General features: G+C 41.0%; 1 protein-coding gene across 5 annotated transcripts in view; it reads left to right on the top strand.

Annotated features, from left to right (window-relative positions):
* Positions 1–3,107: 3,107 nt before the first annotated feature.
* Positions 3,108–26,013, top strand: part of CUL4B (cullin 4B) — a 46,044-nt gene continuing 23,138 nt past the window's right edge. For 2 of the 5 annotated variants that reach the window (XM_025852643.2, XM_025852644.2), the window contains exons 1-3: positions 9,547–9,737; positions 14,314–14,856; positions 16,948–17,063. In XM_025852643.2, coding sequence (XP_025708428.1) covers positions 9,674–9,737; positions 14,314–14,856; positions 16,948–17,063 — 723 coding nt within the window. In that variant the 5' untranslated portion in view covers positions 9,547–9,673. Of the gene's footprint in view, positions 3,238–9,546; positions 9,738–13,404; positions 13,554–14,313; positions 14,857–16,947; positions 17,064–26,013 lie in introns of those variants that run through there. The other 3 variants (XM_073879203.1, XM_025852646.2, XM_025852645.2) reach the window with 3 other exon arrangements.

Genomic DNA, 26,013 nt, shown 5'->3' on the forward strand with positions numbered 1-26,013 from the left:
TGTACTAGATAAAAATCAGCAGCTGTTCCTTACAAAAGTTCTAAGTAGAGGGGGTGCCTGGGTGGCTCAGTCAGTTAAGTGTCTGCCTTTGGCTCAGGTCATGATCCTGGGGTCCTGGGATTGAGCCCCACATCAGCAGAGAGGCTGCTTCTCCTTCTCCCTCTGTCCCTCCTCCCTTCTCGTGCTCTCTGTCAAATAAATAAAATCTTGTTAAAAATTCTAAGTACAATAGAATAGAAGAGAACTTTCTAAACATAGGAAAGAGTATCAAAAAGTCATGTGCAGGGGCGCCTGGGTGGCTCAGTGGTTAAGCGTCTGCCTTCGGCTCAGGTCACGATCCCAGGGTCCTGAGATCGAGCCCTGCATCGGGCTCCCTGCTCCGCGGGAAGCCTGTTCTCCCTCTCCCACTCCCCCTGCTTGTGTTCCCTCTCTCGCTGTGTCTCTGTCTGTCTGTCAAACAAATAAATAAAATCTTAAAAAAAAAAGCCATGTGCAAACATCATGATCAAGTTATCTCCCATCAAATTCAGGAATAAGGTTCAGATGTCTTCTGCGGTGTTTTGAAGGTTCTAAAATATAATAAACCAAGAAAATGAAATAAGTCGTATAAATCTAAAAAGAATAAAGAGAAAAAGAATAATTATTTACAGATGATATGATTACATGCATTGAGAATCCAAGAAATGCAGTTTAAAAACTATTAAAACTAAGAAGCCTGTATAGTGGACATCTGCTGCTTTGGTTTGCCCAGCATTCTTTGTTCCCTGCTTCTAGTAAGAGCATTCCTCTTCCTTTGGAGAGCTGTTCCTCCTTCACCGACCATAGTCCTGGTGGGACAGGTAATGATAGTACCCTGCCCCATTCACCCTCCACACACATGGCTGTGCACCTAACCCAGGATGGGCTAATCATAATAAACTCTGCTGGACACAGTGGCAGCTCCAAGCAGGTAGGCATGTGTTCTAGGCCAGAGATATAAGACCGTCCTTGGAATAATCCAAATCAGAGGTAAAGAAGTAGCTTTCTCTTTTCTTTGGCTATTAAACTGTAAGGATGTGACCCCAAAGTAGATGGTATCGCACCCATGTCTCTACCATGTGAAAGAGTCTTAGAGAATGAGGCAATACAGAGAAGAGAGAAGCAGAGAAGAGAGATGGAGAGATGACTGAGAACCTGGTCATTTGAGTCTCTGGATCCTGGCGTGTCTGAGATATGTCCTGTCCTTCCCAGTTATAGAAGGCAATAAACTCCATTTTCCTCAAGCTTATTCAACTTGGGTTTCTGCCACTTGCAAACAAGAATCCTAATACAAGCGGTATGTAAGATAAATATACTGAATCCCATAGCTTTTGGTTTTTTCTTTTCTTTTCAAAGTATTATAAAATAATTCCCTCTTGCTTTATTTTCCAACATTTATTATAAAAATTTTCAAATGCACAGGAAAGTTTAAAGAATTTTATAGTGAATACCAATATACCCACCACCTAGATTTAGCATTCTATTATTATATTCCAATAGCTTTCTTTTATTTTAACAATAACAGGAATAGAGACGGGAAAAAAACCTAACCCATTCAGAAGAGTAGAAAAAGAGATGTGTGAAACACCAACTGGCACAAATAAAGCCCCCACAAAATTCTGCTTTTTCTTTTCTTCTTCTTTTTTTAACTTTATTTTTAAGTAATCTCCACACCCAACCTGGGGCTCCAACCCACAACCCCAAGATCAAGAGTCCGGGGCTCCACCAACTGAGCCTGGCCTTGCTTTTTCTAGACAAAGGACCAGGAAAGGAGTGACCCGGCAAGACAGAAAATTTTAGATAGAGCTACTCTAGCCAAATGCCATGGAAAAAAACTATGGCTTCACCCTCACCCACGTCAGCAATGGGCAGGGCGGGGAGTCTAGACTTCCACCCTTGGCAGGTTATAATGAGGCTCCCACCCTTACCCCATCACCCACTTGCCCCACCCCTCGCACCTCAGGGGAGACCACCTGGGGAGTCTGATGCCCCTCTACCGCCCTTCTCCCCCTCCCCCGGGGTGGTGTCAGAGGAGACCCAGCAGAGAGTCAGGATTTCGGTCACGGTAGGTTTTGCACAGAAAAACCTTGGCTGACTTACTGATGTTCCATAGGTGGTATTTTAAAGACAGAGAAACTCGGGACTTTAAGAAACGTATCAATATCAGAGGGCCGCCTCCGTAGCTCAATCTGTTAAGTGAGTTTTCTGGTTTTGCTTCTGACGCCTATCAGGCCCCTGTTAGGTGAGTGGGGTTTCCCCTGAAGGGATTGGTCAGATCCGCTGTCAATCAACCATCCTTGAAAACCGTTAACTGCACCAGAATTCCGGGTTGGGTGGGCAGGACTTAGCTAGAAGAAAGCCCGCCAGTTGCCAGCGTGACTAACGGTCGTCGGTGGTCAATTGTTCCTATTCGGAGCTGTCGGGTTCTGATCCTAATAGATGGAACACCAGTAACCACAACAAATCCTGTTGGTCCTGGGCTGGTGAGTTAAACAGATTCTTCGCGATCGTGGAAAGCGGAGAGGGTATCTATCCTTTAGGAGCTTACTGGCTGTGGGCCTGCCTTCGAGCCAAGAGACTCTATCTAAGCCAAGGCTCATCTCTGGCTATTTTAAGTTATTTTGTTGTACTTCTTTTCGTTACTGGGGAGAAAAAGCGCAAACTCAAAAGAGATATGTTGCTATAGAAGTTAGAGCCTTTACTCACCGGCGATACGGAGAAGTTACGGAAAAGCATGTTAGAGCCATAGTTACCTGCAGAGAAAATTCTCGGCCAAGTGGTGACCACGATGGGGCAGGGACCCCCAAAACCTTGGCTCTGTAGCCTGATGAAGAGGCCAATATATTAGATAGAGACCTGGTTCGGATCTCAGTGAGATCAGTGAGACCCTCCAAAATAGCTGGAGGACACCTTGATGGGAGTCTGTTGGCCTTGAACCCCCCCCCCGGGAGGGGGCGGTGAGTGGGGGGCACAAGCCATAGTAATTTAGGAGGACATGGCAGATTTCCAATTCAAGATGTTAGTCTTAACAATTGCGCTTTTTCTCCCCAAGTTAGCATTATATGAAAGAAGAAAACTAAATATTAGAGCTGTAACCATAAGGGATGATGGATAAGGGTGCGGTTAGCCGGCCAAAATTGTGAGTAGCCTTTCAAAGACAGACTATGTCACAGTCATCAGAATCAGAGAATGGGAGTGATGATGCGGCCATCTCAGAAGGTAATAGTGCGTAAATGAACTAGTAAAAGTGAAATACAGAGTTAAATACAAATAATTGGTAAGAATACATCTAGGAAGGGGCGCCTGGCTGGTTCAGTCTGTAGAGCATGCAACTCTTGATCTCAGGGTGTTGAGTTCCGGTCCTACTTTGGGCATGGAGCTTACTTAATAAAAAAAAGAATCTGGGCACCTGGGTGGCTCAGTCAGTTAAACCTCGGACTCTTATCTCAGCTCAGGTCTTGATCTCAGGCGCCTGAGTTAGTTCCCCGCCTTGGGCTCCAGATGGAGCCCACTTAAATTAAAAAGACAAAAAAAGGAAGAAAGAAAATCAAGCATAATGAAACCATTCATATGAAAAATTAATAGCAAGGTGGAAATAAATTTCTGGAGAGAGGATAGCGGTAAAGAGGACATTTCTGCTTTGTTGTGGTTGTTTTACAGTGAGAATGAATTCACGTTTATTTTGGCAAAAAATTGAAAGTTTGATAATATTTAGCGTTGCTAATGGTGTGGGCAATCTGCAGTCATTCTGAAGGTGAGAGTGTATGTACTACATTTCTGAAGAGTAAGATGGCAATCTAGCAAAATTTCCCTCGATTCTACTTCAAATATATCTTCAGAAATACTTTTCCACATGCATAAAGATTTATATTACAGGATGTTCAATGCTGCATATTTGTATTAGAAAAAAACTGGAAATAACCAAATATCCAAAAATAAGAGAGTGGTTAAATAAACATGGTATGTCTTTACTATGAAGTAGTTTGCAGCCCTTAAAAAGAGTGAGATTTCAGGTACTGTCATGGAGAGACCCCCACAGTATATGACGTTTAAAAGCAAATGGGCTCCCTGCTCTGTGGGGAGCCTGCTTCTTTCTCCCTCTCCTCCCCGCTTGTGCGCGCGCTCTCTCTCTCTGGCTATTTCTGTCTCAAATAAATAAATAAAATCCCCCCCCCAAATAAAGGTGACCTGATACATACCTTTTTCTTTTTTTAAAGATTTTATCCATTTATTTGAGAGAGAGAGAGAATGTAAGCAGGTGTAGGGGCAGAGGGAGAGGGAGAAACAGACTCTCCGCTGAGCAGGGAGCCCGACCCGGGGCTCGATCCCAGGAGCCTGGGATCATGACCTGAGTTGAAGGCAGACGCTTAAGCAACCGAGCCACCTAGCTGTCCCTAAAGTCTTTTTCTATACATTTAGCAACGTAATTATTGCTTTAAAAAAAATAGATCATACTTATATGAATTGTTCTGTGACTTTCTTTTGCTTACTATTGTATCATGGACACCTTTCCTTGTCAGTATACATAAATCTGCCTTCCCACTTTTAAGGGCAGCATAGTATACTGTATGTGAATACACATATTCCTATCGCTTAAAAAAATCTATTAAGTCCCCATCTTGTGGACCATGGAAAGTCTATTCTTCCACCAGGTTGGAGGGGGATTCCCCCAGGTCCCAAAGGAATCCATGAGAAATGCCTAAATGTTCCAAAAATCAGTCCTAGTTGTCATTTGCCATCTCTGCCAGCTATTCTTTCTCCAAACTACTATGCTCTAGTGTTCAACAAGTCACCACTTGGTCTTTATACTTTATTATTATTATTACTATTATTATTATTTTTAAAAACTCCTTGTTTCCCTTTAAAAAAAAAAAAAAAAAGGATTCCTCTATGCCCAGGGGCGTTTGGGTGGCTCAATCAGTTAACCGTCTGACTCTTGGTTTCCGCTCAGGTCAGGATCTCATGGGTAGTGAGATGGAGCCCAGTATCAGGCTCTGTGCTCAGCAGGAAGTCTGCTGGAAGATTCTCTCCCTCTACACCTCTCCTGTTCTTGCTCTCAAATAAATTAAAAAAAAAAAAAAACTTAAAAAAAAAAAAGAAATCTCTATGCCCAACATGGGGCTTCAACTCACAGAGTCGCATGCGCTACCAACTGAGCCAGCCAGGCACCCTCGTCCTTATACTTTAAAAAAAACTTATTATGGGGCACCTGGGTGGCTTAGTCGGTTAGGTGTCTGACTTTTTTTAAAGATTTTATTTATTTGACAGAGAGAGACACAGCGAGAGAGGGAACACAAGCAGGGAGAGTGGGAGAGGGAGAAGCAGGCTTCCCGTGGAGCGGGGAGCCCGATGGGGGGCATGATCCCAGGAGGGATCAAGACCCGAGCTGAAGGCAGATGCCTAACGACTGAGCTACCCAGGTGCCCCAGGTGTCTGACTCTTGATCTCAGCTCAGGTCTTGATCTCAGTCGTGAGTTCAAGCCCCGTGTAGAGCCTCCTTAAAAAAATAACAACAATAAAAATAAAAAATTTTATTATATAATTTTAATACATACAGAAGAATATGTGTGACATGTAATTTATGGAGCATAATAAGAAAACAAACACCCATGAACCCATCATCAACCTAAGAACTAGAACATTACCAATGCTTTTGAATCTACCTAAATTCTCCCCCTTGCTTCCCCCAGAGCAGTCCCCTATCCTGGATTTTGTGTTTATTTTTTCCCTTCTATGTTTTAATGGTTTTACCATATTTTCTACCCATTTAAGTTTTCCTTATTTTTGAGCTTTACAAAAAGTTATCAATTGCATATATCCTATAATTATTGCTTTTTTCATGTAACATTTTTGTGATTTATGCATGTAGCTGTAATTAATTTTTCAGTGTCATGTAGTATTTCATTGTGTGAATATACCCCAGTTTATTTAGTCATTCTATCAAAGAATATTCTCTTGCTGTTTTTTGAGGTCTGTATCAAAGGTGATGCAGACTAGGAACAGATAATCCTTAGCATGTTTTAATCACTTCCCCCTTGTGCCACCACTATACAGTCTCCATATATCTATTATTAGCACTTAGTATATTCAAGGGCAAAGGTCAGCAATTTCTTTTTTCTGTAAAGCACTAGATAGGAAATATTTTAGGCTCTTAGCTGGCCATATGGTCTGTCCCAACTACTGAACTCTGTTGTTTTAGCACAAAATCAGCCACAAAAAATATGTAGATGAATAAGTATGGCAGCATTCCAATAAAACTTTCTTATTTAAAAAAAAAAAAAGATTTCAGGGTGCCTGGGTGGCTCAGTCGTTAAGCATCTGCCTTCGGCTCAGGTCATGATCTCAGAGTCCTGGGATCAAGCCCCTCATCGGGTTCCCTGCTCGGCGGGAAGCCTGCTTCTCCCTCTCCCACTCCCTCTGCTTGTGTTCCCTCTCTTGCCGTGTGTCTCTGTCAAAGAAAAAAAGAAAAAAAAGATTTCATTATTTCAGTGAGAGAGAGTGAAGGGGGAAGGGGCGGAGGGAGAGGGAGAGAGAACTCAAGCAGACTGCACTGAGCGTGCAGCCCGATGCGGGGCTTGATCTCACTACCCTGAGATCAGACCTGAGCTGAAACCAAGAGTCAGATGCTAAACCAACTATGCCACCCAGGCACCCCTCCAATAAAACTTTTTTTATACAATAGGCAGCTGGCTGGGTTCATTCCCCTGACCGTCCTTTCCCAAACTTGGCTCTAGTTCATCTGAATTCCTGTAGCATTGTCCAGTATTGTGGTCACATGTGCATCTGTATTATCATTTCTTTCTCATTACCTTATTTCCCATGCTTATCTCTCCCCATGCCCACTCTTCCCCCCCCCCCGCCCCAGTTCCTGAACCAGTAGCCACAACTCCAGCAGCAAGTACAGGATAGGTATAAGGCCTGGTGCTAATAAGAGGCCTAAGAATTACTGTACCAGATTTGGGACTGGGATGCTGCCTTGATCTCCCTCCTTAACACTCTAGGGGTTTCGGTTAGGACAAACTATTCCCCGAGAACTAGTTTCCTTGCAGATCCTAAATATGTCTTAGTCTTTCTCACCTTCAGGATTTAAAGCTGTACCCTGTTTTCCTTCTTTGTGCCCCCTGCCCCTCCCACTCCTCTTGCCCGGTTAATTCCCACTTACCCCCACAGATTTAAATTGAGTTACTTTCTCGGGAAGCTATTATTTTGTAAATCCCCAGCCCCACCTTATCTCGACCCTACCCCATCTTCCTAGGCTGTGCAGGTGTCTCTGTGTTCCTACAGCAGCTTTTATCACTCTGTCCTCTAATCGTCTGCCTCACCCACTAGGCCAATTGAGAACTGTTTGAGGGCAAGGGTTGTCTTTGTATACTCAGTGACTGGATCATAACAGGTCCTCAGGCAAGGCTTGTTCAGTGTTTGTCTGGATTTGGCTAGGAGAGGGAGCTGGTTTCTACCTCTGGTGAAATCAGCCATTGGCTGAGCATCCAGCTAAATGGGCTGATTCTGATCTCTAGAACCAAATTGCTACTGTCTCCTTGAATGTGCATTGCTTGCCGCTGGGTCCTGCCTGAACTGAATCCAGGCTTGGTCTCCTATTGGGCACTATGATTTGGCTCATCTCAATAAAGGAGTAATTTTTTTTATCCCTCTTTTCTTTTTTTTCCTCCTGGTGAGTGGGGCTCTGAATGTCTTTTCCTAACTTGTCTATTACTTGAGACAATTTTATGGCATGTCTCCTTACTAAACTGGAAATTTGGGGAAGTACCATATTTGGGTTTTGAGAAAAAGTGGGTTTGGTTTAAGTCTGTGTGCTTCGTGTCTTTGGCAAGTCATTTTAACCTCCTTCCCTGAGCCTGTTTCTCATCTGTGAAATGGGGATGGCACCTGACCTATCTCATAGTGTGGTTATGAGGATAAAATAAGATTGTGTGTGAAAGTGCTTTGAAAAACTGTAAAATCAACCACAAATGGAATTTTGTATTAGTTCTGTATTCCCTTATGACATCTAGCACCATGCCTTGCCCAGAGTAGTTGCTCAATACATTTTTGTTGAATGACCAAATGAATTGGCAAGAAAAATAATGCTATTGGTGGGAATAAAGGACATTTAATGGAATCAGGAAAAACAGATCACTTGGCAATAGAAACATCCATATGGTGAATAATTCAGAGTTGGGCATTTATACATAGCCCCAAATCTACATTCCCAATGTCTGGTCTTTGTTTTGCTTATAAAAAATATTTAAATTTCTTTGAATAAGCTTTTGGCAGCTGAGATAAACTTGACTAGATCTTAAATATGCAGTCATCACAAAGCAGGATTGGCCCCAGGCAATACTGTGAGATCAGCAAAATGTACTCTCAGAAATCTTTCCTTCCTTGATGGTAGCTTTACCCACCCCTCACCCCCATTGCAATGCCTAGTCGTAGTTCTCTTTACCCCCAGGCACTTAGGACTCTTGTATTATCCTTTGTTCAAGGAGCATTCACCTTAAAGGGTCAGGACTGAGTCTCCCTCGCTAATTTGCATTTGAAAAAAGGAGTCCTAGAGAAGGAGACTATTTTTATCAAAAGGAATGAATAAATAATTGTGAAATTTCAGGCATTAAAGAGTACAAGGGCTTATCAGCCTCATTCAAATCATGACGGTACTTAGTTCACCTACAACTGGAGTCTCAATCTTGGAGGTATGTAGCTCACCCTGAAAGCTTCTTAGACATAATGATAATTGAGGCCCTACTCACAGAGATTCTAATTCAGCTGGACTAGTTTCAAAACCTGGGCAAAGGTGGTTTTTTGTTTTTCTTTTTAAAGTCCCCAGGCAATTCTGTTGTTTATTTGGAGTTGGGAGCCACTGATTTAAGCCTAAAACGGCCTTGCTCTTGAGAAAAAGAAAAGCCAAATGCCTTGGGAAGATCAAATCTTAAAGCACGGTGGGAGGGACTGTGAGAGTCATTGATAAAGTGAAGGGAAGGTTAAAAATAGGCCCAGCAATTCCACAATAAGCAAGTGCTTGGCAGCACCAAAGGAAGTAATCTGTGGCTGATCTAGTCCTCCACCCCAAACCCCCAGGGAAAACGGCCTGGCCCTAACTGTTAGTCCTTAAATCTGCTTTCCAGATGGTTCACAGGTTATGACTGTAGGTAAAATCTCTGAGCTAAGGGGCTAAGTCTTCAAATGTTTGATGTACCCAAGTCTGTAAGTCTTCAGTTGATATTTTATGTAGAAGATAAATGATTTTGTTAAAAATATGAGGTCTGTGTTCTTTATTTACATTGTACTGAGCACCACGGGTTTAGCATTTGTTATCAAGTTCCTTGCTTTAAACTCTAGGATGGGCAAAGGGTGAATTCACATTGTGTAGCTGGATCATCTTTGCTTAAGCTTTGACCTCCTCAGTCGTCCCCTAGCCGCCCCGTGCTGTCGATAGCATCACAAAGCCCTTATTATGATGTAATGTTGGCTACCTCACCGCAGCTTGGTTTGCCTTTTCTGTATTTCCCTGCTTCAAAGATGGTCTTTCAGAAAGGCAGATAGGGAACATGGACCACCATTTACCCACGAGTTCTCTTAAGCAAGCGGTGTCTCCTATTTTTAAGGAAAATCCCACCCGTGGATAACAAGGATTTCATGAGTGTCTATCCGCTCTGAGATGTCTGGAGAAGACTCAGAATCAAGCACTTTGGGGAATCTCTGTGATCAAAAAAAGGAAACAGGTTCATACTCTTTGTTAGAGACATGACTGCTAAAATAGGGGAATGGACATTAGAAAAACTAGTCGTGTCTTTGTATTTCTTCCTTTATGTGTATATTTACCTTTATAAATAGCTACAGATTTATTTTATTTGCTTGATTGAAAGAATACCAGTAATAACTATACTTCATCTGGCAGCACTGTAAAGTTTAATTAATGTTTCTGAGGTATGAGTTGAACTCACAAGATGAAAGATTCTATATATGGAATATGTGTTAAGTGCCCAATCTGGTTTAGTCTGATAATGGCCATAATTGTATGGTGTCCTACATTGCATGTCTTGATTATTGTGGTTTCAGTGAGTTCAACCTTGAGAAATGTATTTTAATGTTGAGAATTTGTTTAACGTTGGTTGGCAAATGTTTAGGTGTATAGAATATATATGCTTATGTTTTAATTAGCCCAATTATTTGATTCTTGATTTAAAATATGTTTTACAAAGAAACATGGAAGCTTTTTCTTTTTAAATTGGTCCAAGGGTCCAAGAAGGCACAAAGTTCTGGCCCTTGCACATCACGTAGTAATATCTAAGTTGGTTTGTGCCACAAAATCTAAATGTTAAATTTAAAAATCATTATTAAAATTACATATCTCTATTAAGATGTGCTAAATATGTGAGGATTGACCAAAATAAGGCTGTTAGGATATCAAAAGGAAGATTACTATTAGTGACCAAGATAAAAAAGGAAAATGGTTTTCCCACAAAACTCATTTAAAGATATTTCATGGAAAACTTAAATAGTAAGTTAGACTACCAGGTCATTCAAAGTGAGCTAGCGCTCAAGAGCCAAGGATCTGTGCTTTTACAGCCAACATGTAACTTGGAAGACTGAAGGGCTTAGATAATCATGTCAGATTAGGAGCTATTATTATTAGAATGTAGTTGAATATTAACAAGACTCAGCTATGCTTTATGTTAGTATAAAAGTTTATCTTTGAAGGGCAAAAGCAGTTTTCCGTCGTTTTGTCTTTTAAGAAATATAATTACATGAATTAGAACAAGCCCCATTTTTTTGGTCTTGAGAAGTCTTTGGTTAAATTGCCAATCCTTCTAGAAAAGGTATCGATTTGAGCCATTATCAGGTGGCCCATCCGTACACCCTTCTAAGAAATATAACTATACAAATCAGAGCAACCTTGTTCATTAAATCTGGAAAATTAGCCAGTTAATCCTCCCCTGTAAAGACATGGCATTATTTTAGTCTCATTCAATGAGATATTCAATAAGTATTTACACTGCATTTACAGTTTTTCAGCATCGTGTGAAATATGAGACACAATAAAGGAGGGTTTAATGTTTTAGGATACCTTCCTTGGCTTTAAGAGTTTACAGTCTCATTTTAGGCAGCAAGAACGAAACGGTACATTCAAAAAAGATAGGAGTCCATCTTCCCCCCTCTTCAGCCTCTATCACAGTTCTCTGGCTCTAGGGCCCAAGTTCCATTAGAGCCTTGCTCTCAGCCAATTGTCATCAAACGGCACCAAGCTGATAGTGGCTCAAGGGGGTACCTCTTTCTAGGAGGATTTACATTTTAACCAAAGACCTTTGAAGACCTAAAATTTTAAAAATAAATATATAAATAAAAAGTGGGCTTGTATAAACAGCTAGAAAAGGGATTTATTCTTAGAGTTCTGATTTGTCTATCTCAAACTATACAATATAAAGTGCTTTTACACCACCCACCATCCTGTTACTCCCCTGCTTTTAAAAGCCCAGCTTGCTCCCTCCTCTCCTTGCTGTCTACCCTAGGCTACAGGGTAGACCAGATTTTTGGCTTTGTGTGCCAGAGGAGGGAAGGAAAAATTCTTCCTCTACCCTTCAAGGTCTTCCATCTGGATTAAGAATTAAATTTACATGAGACAGATTAATAGGAGAAAAAACCCAAAGTTTTATTATGCGGGCACAGAGGCCCAATAATGACATTGAGACCCCAAGAAATGATTAAGACAGGCAGTTTTTATACATTTTAGACAATGAGACAACAAACTTGTGAGGAATTGACAGGATAAAGAAAACAGGTGTTTGGGAGCTTTAATTAGTAGGGAATTCTAAGCAGAATTTAGATTGAGGTAGATTAGAAAAATGTTTCTGCAGCTTTCTCAGCTTTAAAGTCTCTGTATCTGGTAATAAGGATTTTTTTTTTTTACATCTTAGTACAGGGAGGATATTTTTCGTATGGGAGATTTGTTTCTTGCTTTCAGGGGGATAGCAGAGGGTCTTCCTGTCCTTGCACCAGTTGCTTCCTAAGTAGCTTCAATTCAAAATAATCAGTAGGTCATTGTGTTACCTTTTTGAGCCTCATTTTCCTTGCTTCCAACCAGACATCTTACTTTCTGGCTTCATTGCACTTTCCATATTTCCATAAACAGGCCAGGCCCTTTCACAACTCCCTGCTTTGCCCATTTCCACTGCCCAGAATGCCTTTCACCTTCTTCCCTCTTGTCTTTTTGGCAATTCCCACTTTGGGACCCAGCATAAACAATTCCTCTGTGAAACTGACTATTCCCAAAATTCCTCCAAATCTCTTGATTCACCTGTTTCCAGAGCACTTTGTGCATTTATTATAGAACTGTTACAGAAATTAGTTTTTTTGAAATTGTCTTCCCCTACTGGCTTTCTCAATGGCAGGGACCTGGTATACTGTGTGGCATAAAGTCTTTCAGTACAAGCTTGTTGAATGTTTCTGCAGTTAGAATCAACAGGTTGGCAGACCTAGTTTTATTTGACATTGTGCTGCCCCCCACCATGCCCTGGGGTTAAATAAAAACTCCCAGCAGGAAATTTACAAGGTTTATTGTTGCTAATTTAACCAATTTAGAGGTTTGTTCTTATGAGTAATCCATTTTGAAATTTGAGCTTGTGGAATACATTGGTAGAAAACATTGATTTTTGCCAATGTCATTCTCCTAAAATGTGTTCTTTGAAACAGTATATGAACTGAGATTTAGTAAAAGTGGCTATGTTTAGGCTGTAAATTGCTGGATTGATGACGGAGGAGATCGGGGTTGGGCTTGGTACTGGGAACTGTGTTGTGTGTGTGTATGTGTTGGGGGGAGGTGTTAGTTACCTTCCTATTTCTTGGGCCTTAGAATGCACCCTTAACTCTGGCCAGCCATCTTAGAAAATGCTCCTGTTAGGAAGGTAAAAAGATTTGCGGCTACATTACTGAGAAAGGTATCAAAACTCAGGCCCTAATCATATTGGGTCAGGGGTGTCCTTGACATAAAAGAAACAATTTATAGCTCAATCGAAGCAAAGACTCATTTTCTTTTCTTTTTGTATCTAAGATCTTTTTCTTTTCCTTTCCTATTTTAACATCATGACATTTCTCCTCAGCACCAGGCATAATGCCATGATTATGTTTTCCTCCATTTCGGGTTACTCCCCTTGCCTTGCAACCCCTCCTTATTCCTTTATCTCTTTCAAAGTTTCCATTCTCGGTTCCCTAACTTTTTACTCCCTCCCTTCCTCTTTTCCTCCTCCTCCTCCTCTTTTTTCCCAGCTAGCTCACCCCGCCCCTCACCGTCACCACCTTCCCTCCCCTTCAGGCTTCTTCCCGCTGCTTCTCCCGCCACCTTCCCCCCACCCGGCCCGCCTCGCGTTCAGAAAGCGCCAATCAGGAGCTCGGGAGGTGTCTCGAAAGCCCGCCCCCTCCTCCCTGTCCACTTCTCTTTCCCCCCCCTTTCTCCCTCCCCCCTCCCCCCCCAACTCAAGTCCTGCGGACCTGGGGGCTTCGGGATCTGGGCGCTATGAAAAGTGTCTGCCCAGTCACTTCCGGTAAGGGCGCTGCAGCGCGAAGCTCCCCGCGGGACCGTTAAGGAGGGGGTGGGAGTTACCGGCGGGCCGGGGGAGGACAGTGCTGCCAGGGAAGGGGAGCGGGAGAGGGAGGGGGAAGGACAGCGAGAGCGAGCGAAGGAGCAGGAGCGTCTTGGGCTCCTTAGCCGCCGCTTTCCCGCCGCCTCTCCCGGAGCCAGCTCCCCCGCCCCCCGGGCGCCTGCAGTGCTTCTCTCCACCCCCCACTCCCGAGGACAGACGCCGCCCCTCCCTCGCCGCCGCGTGACCGGAAGTGGCGCCATCTTTAGCCTCCTGTGCTATTGACAATAACAAGCCCTGGTTCTCTCCCCCTCCCCCTTCCCCCTCCCCCCAACCACGGCATCTCCCCTCCCAGAGAGAGGGAGAAAAGGAGGAGGAGCTGCAGCCTCACAGACTCACTGAGTCGCTCCTGCAGAAAGGGGGGAGAGAGACCGAAAAGCAGGGGAGGGGGACGGCACTGCCGTTTACCTGTCTGCCTCCTCACTCGCTCTCCCCCCTCGTTCGGCTCACTCCTGGTGTCAGCCTATCCGCCTTCCCAAACCCTCCCATTCCCCCGGTGTAGCCCCCCCCTTCACTTTCCTTCTCGTCCTCTGTGTTTCTCCTCTCTTTCTTCCCTTCCCCCTCTAGCATTGCCACCTTCACTCCTACACGCACGCAGGCATATAAACGTAGGTTTTTGATGCTCCTCTGCCTGTTGACCCCGCTATTTTCATGTTTCCAACAGGTTTTTCTTCCCCCAATCCCTCAGCTGCTGCTGCTGCTCAGGAGGTCAGATCTGCCACTGATGGTAATACCAGCACCACTCCGCCCACCTCTGCCAAGAAGAGAAAGTTAAACAGCAGCAGCAGTAGCAGCAGTAACAGTAGTAACGAGAGAGAAGACTTTGATTCCACCTCTTCCTCCTCTTCCACTCCTCCTTTACAACCCAGGGATTCGGCATCCCCTTCAACCTCGTCCTTCTGCCTGGGGGTTTCAGTGGCTACTTCCAGCCACGTACCGATACAGAAGAAGCTGCGTTTTGAAGACACCCTGGAGTTTGTAGGGTTTGATGCGAAGATGGCTGAGGAATCCTCCTCCTCTTCCTCCTCATCTTCACCAACTGCTGCAACCTCTCAGCAGCAGCAACTTAAAAATAAGAGTATATTAATTTCTTCTGTGGCTTCGGGGCATCACGCAAACGGCCTAGCCAAATCTTCTACCACCACTTCTAGCTTTGCTAACAGCAAGCCTGGCTCTGCTAAGAAGTTAGTGATCAAGAACTTTAAAGGTAACCAAGGCCAAAATCCATAATCACCTACTAAGGATTTGACACTTGAGCGGTCACGTGCTCTATTTATGTTAATATATTAAACAGTATAGAGGTGGCCTAATGTTTTATGCATAATCAATGAGGTGGAGGGAGGTCCTTTTTTGGGTGGAGGGTTCATTTTCCGGGGGTGGTTAGTATTCTTGTGCTGAAGCATACACGGAGTGTTTCTGTGCAGTATTTTGATGTCTGGCTCAGTTTGTATCTAATCTGTTACTCATTGTAACATTGACAATCGGTATGATTGATCTGGATTATACAGGTGAGAAATTTGTATTCTAAAGAGGTTTATTTCAGGTGCATGGTGAGCCTTGGCACTGCTGGGATTTTTATTTTTATGCTTCAGTAGGCCACATTTTCTAGTCCCTAGAAATGCAGGTAGCAATGGTGATCTTTTCATGCTCAATGATGATTTATAGTTAGATTTATAATGTTGGATACTATATTCTTGAAACTCATTGTGGAAGCAGTATTTGGAGAAAAATATGATCTCTACATTTCTTTCCAAAGGTAGGGTTCGGAAGTGAAAAATACTGTATACACAGAAGTAGTAACTCTGTGTACCACTAGTCTAAAGATAGGAACAATTACTACATCTATTTTTTTTCACTAAAATGGGTTTTAAAGTACTGACCTGCAGCTTTTAGGAAAATTTGTTCACTTTATGTTTGAGATACATGATTGAGAGTATTATGAATGCATTGATGCATATAAAATCAACAGTTTTTTAAAAACGTAATTGAGCTGAATTACTTTTTTCTGTTGACTGTGTTTCTGTTTTTCTGACTTAGTTTTTCAGCATCCTAAACTGGCAGGTAATAGATGCTAAGATGTTTGTTAAATGGAGAAGTAAATGAATGAACTGAAGTAATATTTACCAGATAAGCGCCTTGAGGCTAAATATTAGTATTGAGAAAATTAGATTCTCAATGCTTGTGTTTTCAACATTAGTGTGGAAATCAGGAGTATGCTCTGTTTTGTTTAAAGCAGAGGGTTATGGTGTTTATTTTTAACCTCTTTTTTTTTTTCCTGTCACTCCTCTCCCATCCCCAGGTTCTTAAGAGTGTTGTAATCTTTCTGATTTAATAGTAGACCTTTCTAAAGTAAATGTGAATTGTAATTGGCTAATGTGTTCACTGTTCCACTCAAAGTATATCAATTTAATAGCCAAAAATTTTTAAAAGGGATGAGCTATGATCCTAATTTCATTTGCATACTGGTTTCTGAGGTTTTCTTTGGGTTTTTTTCTTTCCCTCTTAAACTAAAAATATATCATTAAGGTATTAGGATGTTTTAATTAAAAAAAATACTCATTGCTGGTCAGTGAAGTTTAAAGCCTGGGTTAAGATAGTCCTTTCCATTCTGAAAATGCTACATAGGTTCTGGAGTCATTTGGATGTTTTAATTTTTTTTTAAATTTCACTCTGCCCATTGATTTAGTTTAAATTAAAAGATGTTTCTCTCCATTTGTAGATGGTGCATAAATGTGAGGGTCAAACAGACTTGGATTAGACTCTCAGTTTTGCCACTGATTAGCTTTGATGACCTTGGGCAAGCCTTTCTAAATGAGTCTTCTAGCCTCAGTTTTCTCGGTTGCATGATAGGGATAAATAATACCTTCCTTAGAGCATTGTTAGGGAGATTAAGATGTTTGGAAAGTACCTTGTGCATAGTAGACATTTAGTATTTTAAATCTCAGGTGCAAAATTCACGTTGACTGACTTAGGTTTTACATGTGATGGAATAAGATCAGGATTGTTATTTTTTATCTGTGATTCTTGAATTTTTATTTTTTGAAGCAATACAATTGAAAAAAAGAAACCTCACCTTTAATTCTAATAGGTGAGTCAAAATGACTTAAACAGGATGCTGGCATTTCAAATTTTCTTTATGCTAAGCCTAAATACAGTAGCTACTTTAATATTTAGATGTAATAATTATAAAAATCACAATTTACCCTTAAAAAGCAGTAATACTATTATTGTACTTTAATGGATCCTTCCATTACTATATGCTACATATTCTGATACCAACATTGTACATATTATCTAGATAAGCCTAAATTACCAGAGAACTACACAGATGAAACATGGCAGAAGCTGAAAGAAGCGGTGGAAGCTATCCAGAATAGTACTTCGATTAAGTACAATTTAGAAGAACTCTATCAGGTATGTATTAATGTGGATAACCAGATTTGGCTAGCATAAATTGAGGTAGTATGTAGACGGATTTTACTTTGAAATGAGTCCTTATGTAGACTTTTGGTTTCCTTTTAGTGAAAATTTCTTGATCAATTTATGCACTATGTTTTATAATCAGACTATACATTCTGACGTACTCTGACATTCTGACAAACTATGAGTACAGTCATATTGGTATATATTGGGTTTATCTTGGACCCTTCTGATTAGGGTTTACAGTGAGGAGTATCTTGGTATAATCAAGGTTTTACCTGTAATGGAATCCTACAGCCGGGATCCCAAAGATGATTTCTGGTGACATGTCATTCTGTTACGGTACTTCTTGCTAAGTGGTGTTACTCGCCTATAGGAAAGGCTTCAAGAAATACAAATATTCTCTATACTTTATCCTTCCTCCTTTATTAGTAGCCTTTTGCCATTTCTTTTTCTTGCTCTTTATGTTTGTTTTATTTTCTGGGCTACAAGACAGTCCTTAGCCAAAAAATGAGCATCAGATTGTAGTCCATTGACTTGGTCTGAGGTTCAGTTTGTTTCTTTTGCTTAACAAATGGGTCCATACTTTAAGTGTTTAGTTTAAATATACTATTAAGGGCAATTACTGATTTAGACTGCTTACTACCATGATATTTTGCCCTACTGTATTTTTTTAAAGATTTTATTTATTAGAGAGAGAGTGCACGCATGAGCGAGGATTGGGGGGAAGCAGAGGCAGAGGGAGAAGCAGACTCCCCGCTGCGCAGGGAGCCCAATGTGGGGCTCCATCCCAGCACCCTGAGATCTTGACCTGAGTCGAAGGCAGACGCTTAACTGAGTTACCCAGAGGCCCCTGCTCTACTGTATTTTTGACACAGCCACTTCAAGAAGTCATTTTCCATTATAGCATAAGCAGTTTCACATAAAAAAAAAATACTTCAGAGTCCCAATAGTTTGTGTTTTTTTTTTTTAAAGATTTATTTTAGAGAGCGACAGCATATGCTATTGAGCAGGGGGGAGGGCAGAGGGAGAGAGAATCTCAAGCAGACTGTAACTGAGTGTGGAGCCCGACTCGGGGTCGTCACGACCCCGAGATCATGACCTGAGCCAAAACGGAGAGTTGGATGCTTAACCGACTGCGCCACCCTGGCACCCTTTTTTGTGTTCTTCATATTGATAAATACCTTGTAAGAAATTAAGTTGGTTTGATTTATCAGAATTTGTAGTTTTTATCTGTTCATTTTAGTTGCAGAGGTGGTATGGTAATGGCAAACCCTGGATTAGCAGTCCGAAGACAGATTTGGGATCTTCTTTTGGCAGCTATTACCCTTCTGATCTTGAGCAAGAAACTAGACCTCCCTCAGCTTCAGTTTCCTCCTCTGTAACAAACAGGGGAAAGAATACTTGTCCTCTCTACCTCATGGGGTTGCTTCTAAGAGTCAAATAAGATGTGAAAAACAACTTGAATCGCTATGTTACAGAAATATAAGATGATGTTATCACTAGTAAAGCTCTTTCATAAGTCACAGTGTGGCTTTTTCACTTGTAATAAGTCAATTAAGATCACCAGTTTCTGTTGCTGTGAAAATTGAACGAGTCAGTGCATGCAAAACACTCACAACGATGCCCAACAGGTAGTAGTAATGTTATACAATATAGTCGTCGTAACACTATGTGTCAGTGGTAGTACTAAGCTATTAAGGAGAAGCCCACTTACTTGGCTATGTTGGTATATTACATATGTGGCTCCTGAGTTGTACAGTAATAGAAGTAGAATTATGGAATTAGAGTTGGAAAGGCCTTAAGAGATCATGTAGTCCAATAGCTATTCTTCATATAGTGCAGGTGGTCCTCTACAAATTAGGTTTATTTTTTATTTTAAGCATTATAGAAACCCTTTGTGAAGTAGACAGGGTGGTAGTTATTATTCCTCTATGATGAGGAAACTGAGTTTCAGGGAAGTTAAATAAATGTGCCCGGAGTCACACTGAGATGCCCAAGTTTTAAGTCCAGTGCACTTTCGCTCCTCTGCTGCTTCAGGAATACACCACAGCACTTGGAATACCTCTGTAGTGTGGCATTAGAGGCAAATAGTTTCACTTTAGGGAAAAGAAATGTCCTCAAAGAAGGTAATTTTTTTCCTTCATGTATATGGTGTTTATTTGGATATGGTGGTATACAGCATCTTTAGTTTCAATAATGTTATTTTTATGTTTTATATTTATAGCATATTGATTGTGATTGTTAATGAACCCGATTTACTTTACCTTGAATATTTTTCTAGAGCTTTTGGGTTCAAAAATATTTTCCTGATAAATTGATTCTGTTAAATTCTTTTATGTTTCAAGAGTTCATAGCTTGTATTTTTTGTTTTTCATTTTCTTCTACTTCAGAATTATCACCTGCTGTTGTTCAGTTGCATTTCTTTAGCCTAGCATCAGTGTTATAACTTTTTACTCTCTGCACTTTTCACAGTACTTTACTGTTTCAGCTATAATAAATACAAAAGCATTTGTTTCTAGCTCTTTTGTTGTTTTTGACCTTAATTTTGTAAATGCTCCTTTGGATTGTTCTCAGAAAGTTTATTTTGAGATGTTCAGGTTCAAAAAAGGATAAAAAGATAAGGGAGTAAAATTACTTCATACCATCTGGATTTCAGGTGCTTGTTTAATTTTGACTGGTTGAAATGTAAATGAAAAGTACTCTCCTAAAGAGGAGGTAGGGGAGGGAAATGGCAAAAAAAAAAAGTACTCTCCTAATTCCTAAAATTGAAACTATAGATGTAGTATACCAAGCAAAAGTTCACCAGAACCCTCGGTCCCCCATCCTACCTTCTGTCTCTGAAGTAAGTGCTTATTTGGCATATGTCCTTGCAGAACTTTTTTCTGTGCATGCAAAACCGTTATTTTTAAATCTTAAGCATGGAAGTCCCTAGTGTGGATTGCATGTACTGCCTCCCTAAGTTTTTAATTTCTAGAAAAGAACATGTGGTTCTGAGTGTATTTGCAAGAAACAAATGTCTTTTAAAAGTGATTTTTAAAAAAAGATTTTATTTATTTATTTGACAGTGAGAGAGGGAACACAAACAGGGGGAGTGGGAGAGGGAGAAGCCGGCTTCCCCGCGGAGCAGGGAGCACGATGCGGGGCTCGTTCCCAGGACCCTGGGATCATGACCTGAGCTGAAGGCAGATGCTTAACGACTGAGCCACCCAGGCATCCCGAGAGTCTGATTCTTGACTGTTTCTCTCTCTCCCTCTCCCTCTCTCTCTTTTTCCCCTAAAATCACTTTTTAAAAAAAAATTTTTTTAAAGGTATTTATTTATTTGAGAGAGAGAGACACACAGCGAAAGAGGGAACACAAGCAGGGGGAGTGGGAGAGGGAGAAGCAGGCTTCCCGCCGAGCAGGGAGCCCGATGTGGGGCTCGATCCTGGGACTCCAGGATCATGACCTGAGCTGAAGGCAGTCGCTTAACCAACTGAGCCACCCAGGCGCCCCAAAAAAGTGATTTTAAATAAGAATTGTACTTGAGTTTTTAAAATTATCTTTCCTCGACAACCTTGAAATCCTAAGTATGGTTAATGTTGTTTTGTTTTGGGGGGATTTTTTTTGTTTGTTTGTTTGCATGTTTTTGATTGACTACAGATAGTATGGTTAAGCGCACTGACTTTTGAGTTATCAGCCTGCCTTAGGTTAGAGATCTGCCACTCATAATTTTGGGCAAGTTACTTCTCTTAAGCCTTGTTTTCCTCATTTGTAAAATGGGAAGACCAACATTACCTATATGGCAGGGTTGTTGAGCTGTAAACAAAATACTGCAAAAACTACTTATTACAATGTCTGCTACTTATTGGTGTCATTGATGATGATGACGATAATAAATGAGTCTTTTAAAAAGATACCTTTAGGGGCGCCCGGGTGGCTTAGTCGTTAAGCATCTGCCTTTAGCTCAGGTCATGGTCCCAGGGTCCTGGGATCGAGCCCCACGTCGGGCTCCCTGCAGGGAAGCCTGCTTCTCCCTCTCCCACTCCCCCTGTTTGTGTTCCCTCTCTCGTTGTCTCTCTTTCAAATAAATAAAATCTTAAAAAAAAATGAAAAGATACCTTAATTTTAAGATTATATTTTATTATACAGCTCTAAAGACACACATGTTTTAAAATTCTAAATCCACACTGGGCCAGAACAGCTGGCTGATAAATAGATTACATTCCAATTATGTGTCAGTAGACACCATTAGCCAAATTGAAAAAATAATAGAAAAAGAGAGGAACTCTCTAGGAACAGTGTCCTTTACTTCTTAAGACTGTCTTGTTTTTTACATGTGGCATCTTATAATCGTTGGAATTTGGAGTATTTTAAATAATGGGATCATTTTCCTCATGTTCTCAGCCTTTGTATAAGTAGCTATGTAGTGTTTTTAAATCAGCTACTTTTTTCTGGAGCTGGCTGGTTGTTTATATATGAAAGTATAACATTTATTCTTAGTATAGCTATTTTCTTTGAAGGCAAGCCTAGTCCATACTTCAATTCTGATGGAAATAATTTTATTTATTGTTAATAATAGGAACTCTTGTTTGGTTAGCTTTTTGTGAAATAAATCTTTAATAATGGCCTTTTCTAGTAATGCTTCATTTATCAAGTAGATGACTGTAAGACTGGAAGCAAATAGTGTGTCCATCTCAGTACAGGTTATTACCCATTGTAAAATCTGGTTGTTTAAGCAGTCAGAGGTTACAGAAGAGCAGTTAGATTCTTAGCAGAGATGATTAGCTTTTGTATTCTATATATTTTTTAAAGATTTTTTATTTATTTATTTGAGAGAGCATAAGTGAGAGCACAAGCCAGGGAGGAGAGGCAGAGGGAGAAGCAGACTCCCCGCTGAGCAGGGAGCCCAATGTGGGGCTCCATGAGGGGCTCCATGAGGGACTTCGTGCGGGGCTTGATCCCAGGACCCCTGGACCCCTGGACCATGACCTGAGCCGAAGGCAGACACTCAACCAACTGAGCATCCCTTTTGTATTCTATATTGATAAGTAGCTAGTTGTGTTCTATGTAAGGTTATTTTTAATTGTTGTCACTCTTGATGTTTTTTAAGTTTAGTCTATCACATTATGTAGTGCTTCTCTCTTTATTGAGTTAGTACTCAATATTATCCCAGCAATTTAAAAAGTGTGCAACTACAAATTCTTAGTCCTTGGTGGTCTTACTTAAACTAACCTTTTTACTAGATGTAAATTCATGTCTGGCTTCCTTTCTGCAAGTTCTTAGTTTTTGATGTATTTCAAGTATCTTATTTCAGCCATTTTTACTAAATGTGAAAAGATAATTTAGATTTTATTGCTGTCTCAGTTCTTGAAAACTTTGTGGTGTGCCTTCCTTTCTTTAAACATGTGGTTTGAAAAATAAGACCCAACCCATTAGGCCAGTGGCCGGAGTTCAGAACCCTGATGGGAATTTAGTATCTTTCTGGGTGTCTATTGTTGTTAAGTCAGAAGAGTTTCTAGATTTCCTCCCTTATCGTGTTTAATTATGTTTGTAGTCTTTGTGTTTTTTATTCTTATTTTAATCCTCTTCATTTTTTATTCTAGGCTTACTGCTCACCCTCGTTTCTGTTCCCTTGTCCCAGATGCAATCTTTTGTGCCTTTGCAGTTTCTTAAATCCTGTATTCCCCAAAGCATCAAATCTCAGGAACTATAGTTTTACATTTCATTTGCTACGTGTTTACATTTCTTTGGAGTGTATGGTTTTGTTTGTATCAGACAAACATGTTTTTTTTTTTCTTTTTGCAGACGTGTTTGTTGATGTGACATGTATGGATTTTGGCGGGTAAGGGGCTGGGATTTAGAGGAATAATGGTTAGAACCTTGCTAGAATGTTTCTATTTTATTTTATTTATTTTATTTTTTTTAAAGATTTTATTTATTCATTTGAGACACAGAGAGAGAGAGCATGAGCAGGGAGAGAGGCAGAGGGAGAGGGAGAAGCAGGTTCCTCGCTGAGCCAGGAGCCTGATGTGGGGCTCGATCCTCCTGGGATCATGACCTGAGCTGAAGGCAGACGCTTAACCATCTGAGCCACCCAGGCGCCCCTAGAATGTTTCTATTTTATATCTGATTACCTTCAAAAAGGATTTAAGGTCGCATATTTTACCAGTAATGATTGGGAGCTTGCATAGAAAAAAAGTTTTATTTAAGAGACTTATAAAACTATGTACAGTCTGTTTGATACAAATAGTTGCATGTGAAGTGAGAGAAAATAATACTTAATACATGTCTAATAGTGCATTTCAAAGATCTGGAATAAAATAGAGCTTATCCCAAACTTTAAGTATTGATTTAACACCTTCCTATTCATGTTTCTATCCCAGCACCTTACAGGGTACAGAGTACTTACTTAGTAAACAGTCGTTGCTGAGTCAGTTACTGCTTCCTGTGTGCAAAGCTGGACAGATGCCCTGGGAAGATCACTTAGGCCTTGCCCCTGAGGTGCTCATATTCTAGTAGGTTCATGAAATTGTAGTGTGTGACGAGCATTTTTTAATTTTTTTTTAAGATTTTATTTATTTGACAGAGCACACAAGCAGGGGGAGGTGCAGAGAGAGAGGGAGAATCAGGTTCCTCACTGAGCAGGGACTCCAACTGAGCCACCCAGACACCCTAATGAGCAGCATTTTTTATTTTTTATTTTTTATTTTTTTTTAAAGATTTTATTTATTTATTTGAGAGAGATAGAATGAGAGATAGAGAGCATGAGAGGGAAGAGGGTCAGAGGGAGAAGCAGACTCCCTGCTGAGCAGGGAGCCCGATGCGGGACTCGATCCCGGGACTCCAGGATCATGACCTGAGCCGAAGGCAGTCGCTTAACCAACTGAGCCACCCAGGCGCCCATGAGCAGCATTTTTTAAAAGACAAAATAGAAAAAAATTGGAGAACATTGTACATAGTAATGATACGTGTACTTTCATGAAGATTTTGTTTCAATTACATAAATTTATTTTTAAAGATTTTATTTATTTATTTATTTATTTATTTATTTATTTATTTATTTGACAGAGAGAGACACAGTGAGAGAGGGAACACGCGCAGGGGGAGTGGGAGAGGGAGAAGCAGGCTTCCCGCCGAGCAGGGAGTCCGATGCGGGGCTTGATCCCAGGACCCCAGGATCATGACCCGAGCCGGAGGCAGATGCCTAACGACTGAGCCACCCAGGCGCCCCTCAATTACCTAAATTTATTTTACATACAATGGATTGTGACATAAAATGTATTTCTTGCTGTGGCTTGTCAAAAATTTTTGGAAGCCCCCGTTTTAGGCGCACATGACTGCTCCAAACAAACCTTGCTTAAAAAAGTAAGGAAAGTAGAGTGTTTAGATCATGGTGTATGTGGAAGATTATAAACAGACATGAGACTACTAAAATGGTAAGATTGAGGCTTGAATGCCGTGCTGAAAAGTGTGGTGGTGGGGAAGATAGAAAAGGTTTATTGGGTGAGGTGAATACTTTAAGTTTTTTGAGTACTTAATATATATTCATCTGGTTCAAAGCCCAAAAAGTATTACAGAGCATGTAGTGAAAAGTTTCGCTTCCACCCTGTCCTCTACCCTCCTCCCCACAGCTAGTTCCTCAATCCACAAACATTATTAGTTTGGGGAGTATCTTTTCTAGCAGTGTTTTATGTATGTAAGAACAACTGTGTGTGTTTTGATTTATTTTGGCTTTTTTACATAAATGATACTAGACCGTGCACCACATGGTTCAGTCCTTTGTATGTTTTAACAGATTTTTTTTTTAAGAATTTATTTTTGAAGGGTGTCTGGCTGGCTCAGTCAGTTAAGCGTCTGCCTTCGGCTCAGGTCATGATCCCGGGGGTCCTGGGATTGAGTCCCGCGTCGGGCTCCCTGCTCGGCGGGAAGCCTGCTTCTCCCTCTCCCTCTGCCTGCCACTGCCCCTGCTTGTGCTTTCTCTCTGTGTCAAATAAATAAATAAAATCTTAAAAAAAAAAAGAATTTATTTTTGAGTAATTACAACACCCAACGCATGGCTTGAACCCACAACCCCAAGATCGAGAGTCGCATGCTCCACTGACTGAGCCAGTCAGGTGCCCCAGTCCTTTGTATTTTTTTATACCTATTATAGAATTTCTCTATAACAGTACCTGAGGAGCTTGATGAGAGGTTGTTAAGGAAGGGAAATTACTGGGTCTGGTCTATATGTTAAGAAGCAGTCGAGGCTAACTAGAGAAGCAGAGTGTTCTATTCCAATTTGACCTTCAGGACTCATCTTAGATGCTCCCTTTCCTGTTTTTCTTGCCTCTAACATCTTAAGTTACTTTCCGGCTAAACATGGAGGAGATTGTAAGCATAGAAAGCCCAGCTTAATTCTCTATTTCTCATTATTCCCACTAGCTCTTCGTTTTCCTCTGGTCTCTGGGATTCCACCTGTAATACCTCTGCTCAGGAAGCTTTTCCTGACTTGCTCCAGTCCTAAAGAGACTGGGTTAGGGCCTTTGCCTCTATGCTTATCCTCATCATAGCACCTAATACAGTGTTTTGTAAGTCCGTGTTTTCCGGTCAGTTTTCTCCTTACACTATAAGCCCCTTCTATGTGCAGGACACATTGCTAGTTGTAAGTACATTAATTTTTTGAATATTTACCATATTGCCTGGTTTAAACCCCCCAAAGCATTAAAAGAATATACGGATACATGAACAAGCACATAGTCTCTTTTTCTCATCAAGGAGAATTGGGGGATGGGATATACACAAATAGAGACAGGATTTTAAAAAAGACATAGTATTGACTCAGTGCCAAATCAGTGTGTTCGGACTGGTGACAGTGCCAGCTAAGGCAGTTAATGAAAGCTTACTGGAAGGGGTGGGACCTAGGCGAATATTGGCAGGGGTGGGACCTAGGCGAATATTGGCGGGGGTGGGACCTAGGCGAAT

Source organism: Callorhinus ursinus, unplaced genomic scaffold, assembly GCF_003265705.2.
Source record: "Callorhinus ursinus isolate GAN/ISIS: 27379988/994484 unplaced genomic scaffold, GSC_fseal_2.0 scaffold33, whole genome shotgun sequence".
NCBI lineage: Eukaryota > Metazoa > Chordata > Mammalia > Carnivora > Otariidae > Callorhinus > Callorhinus ursinus.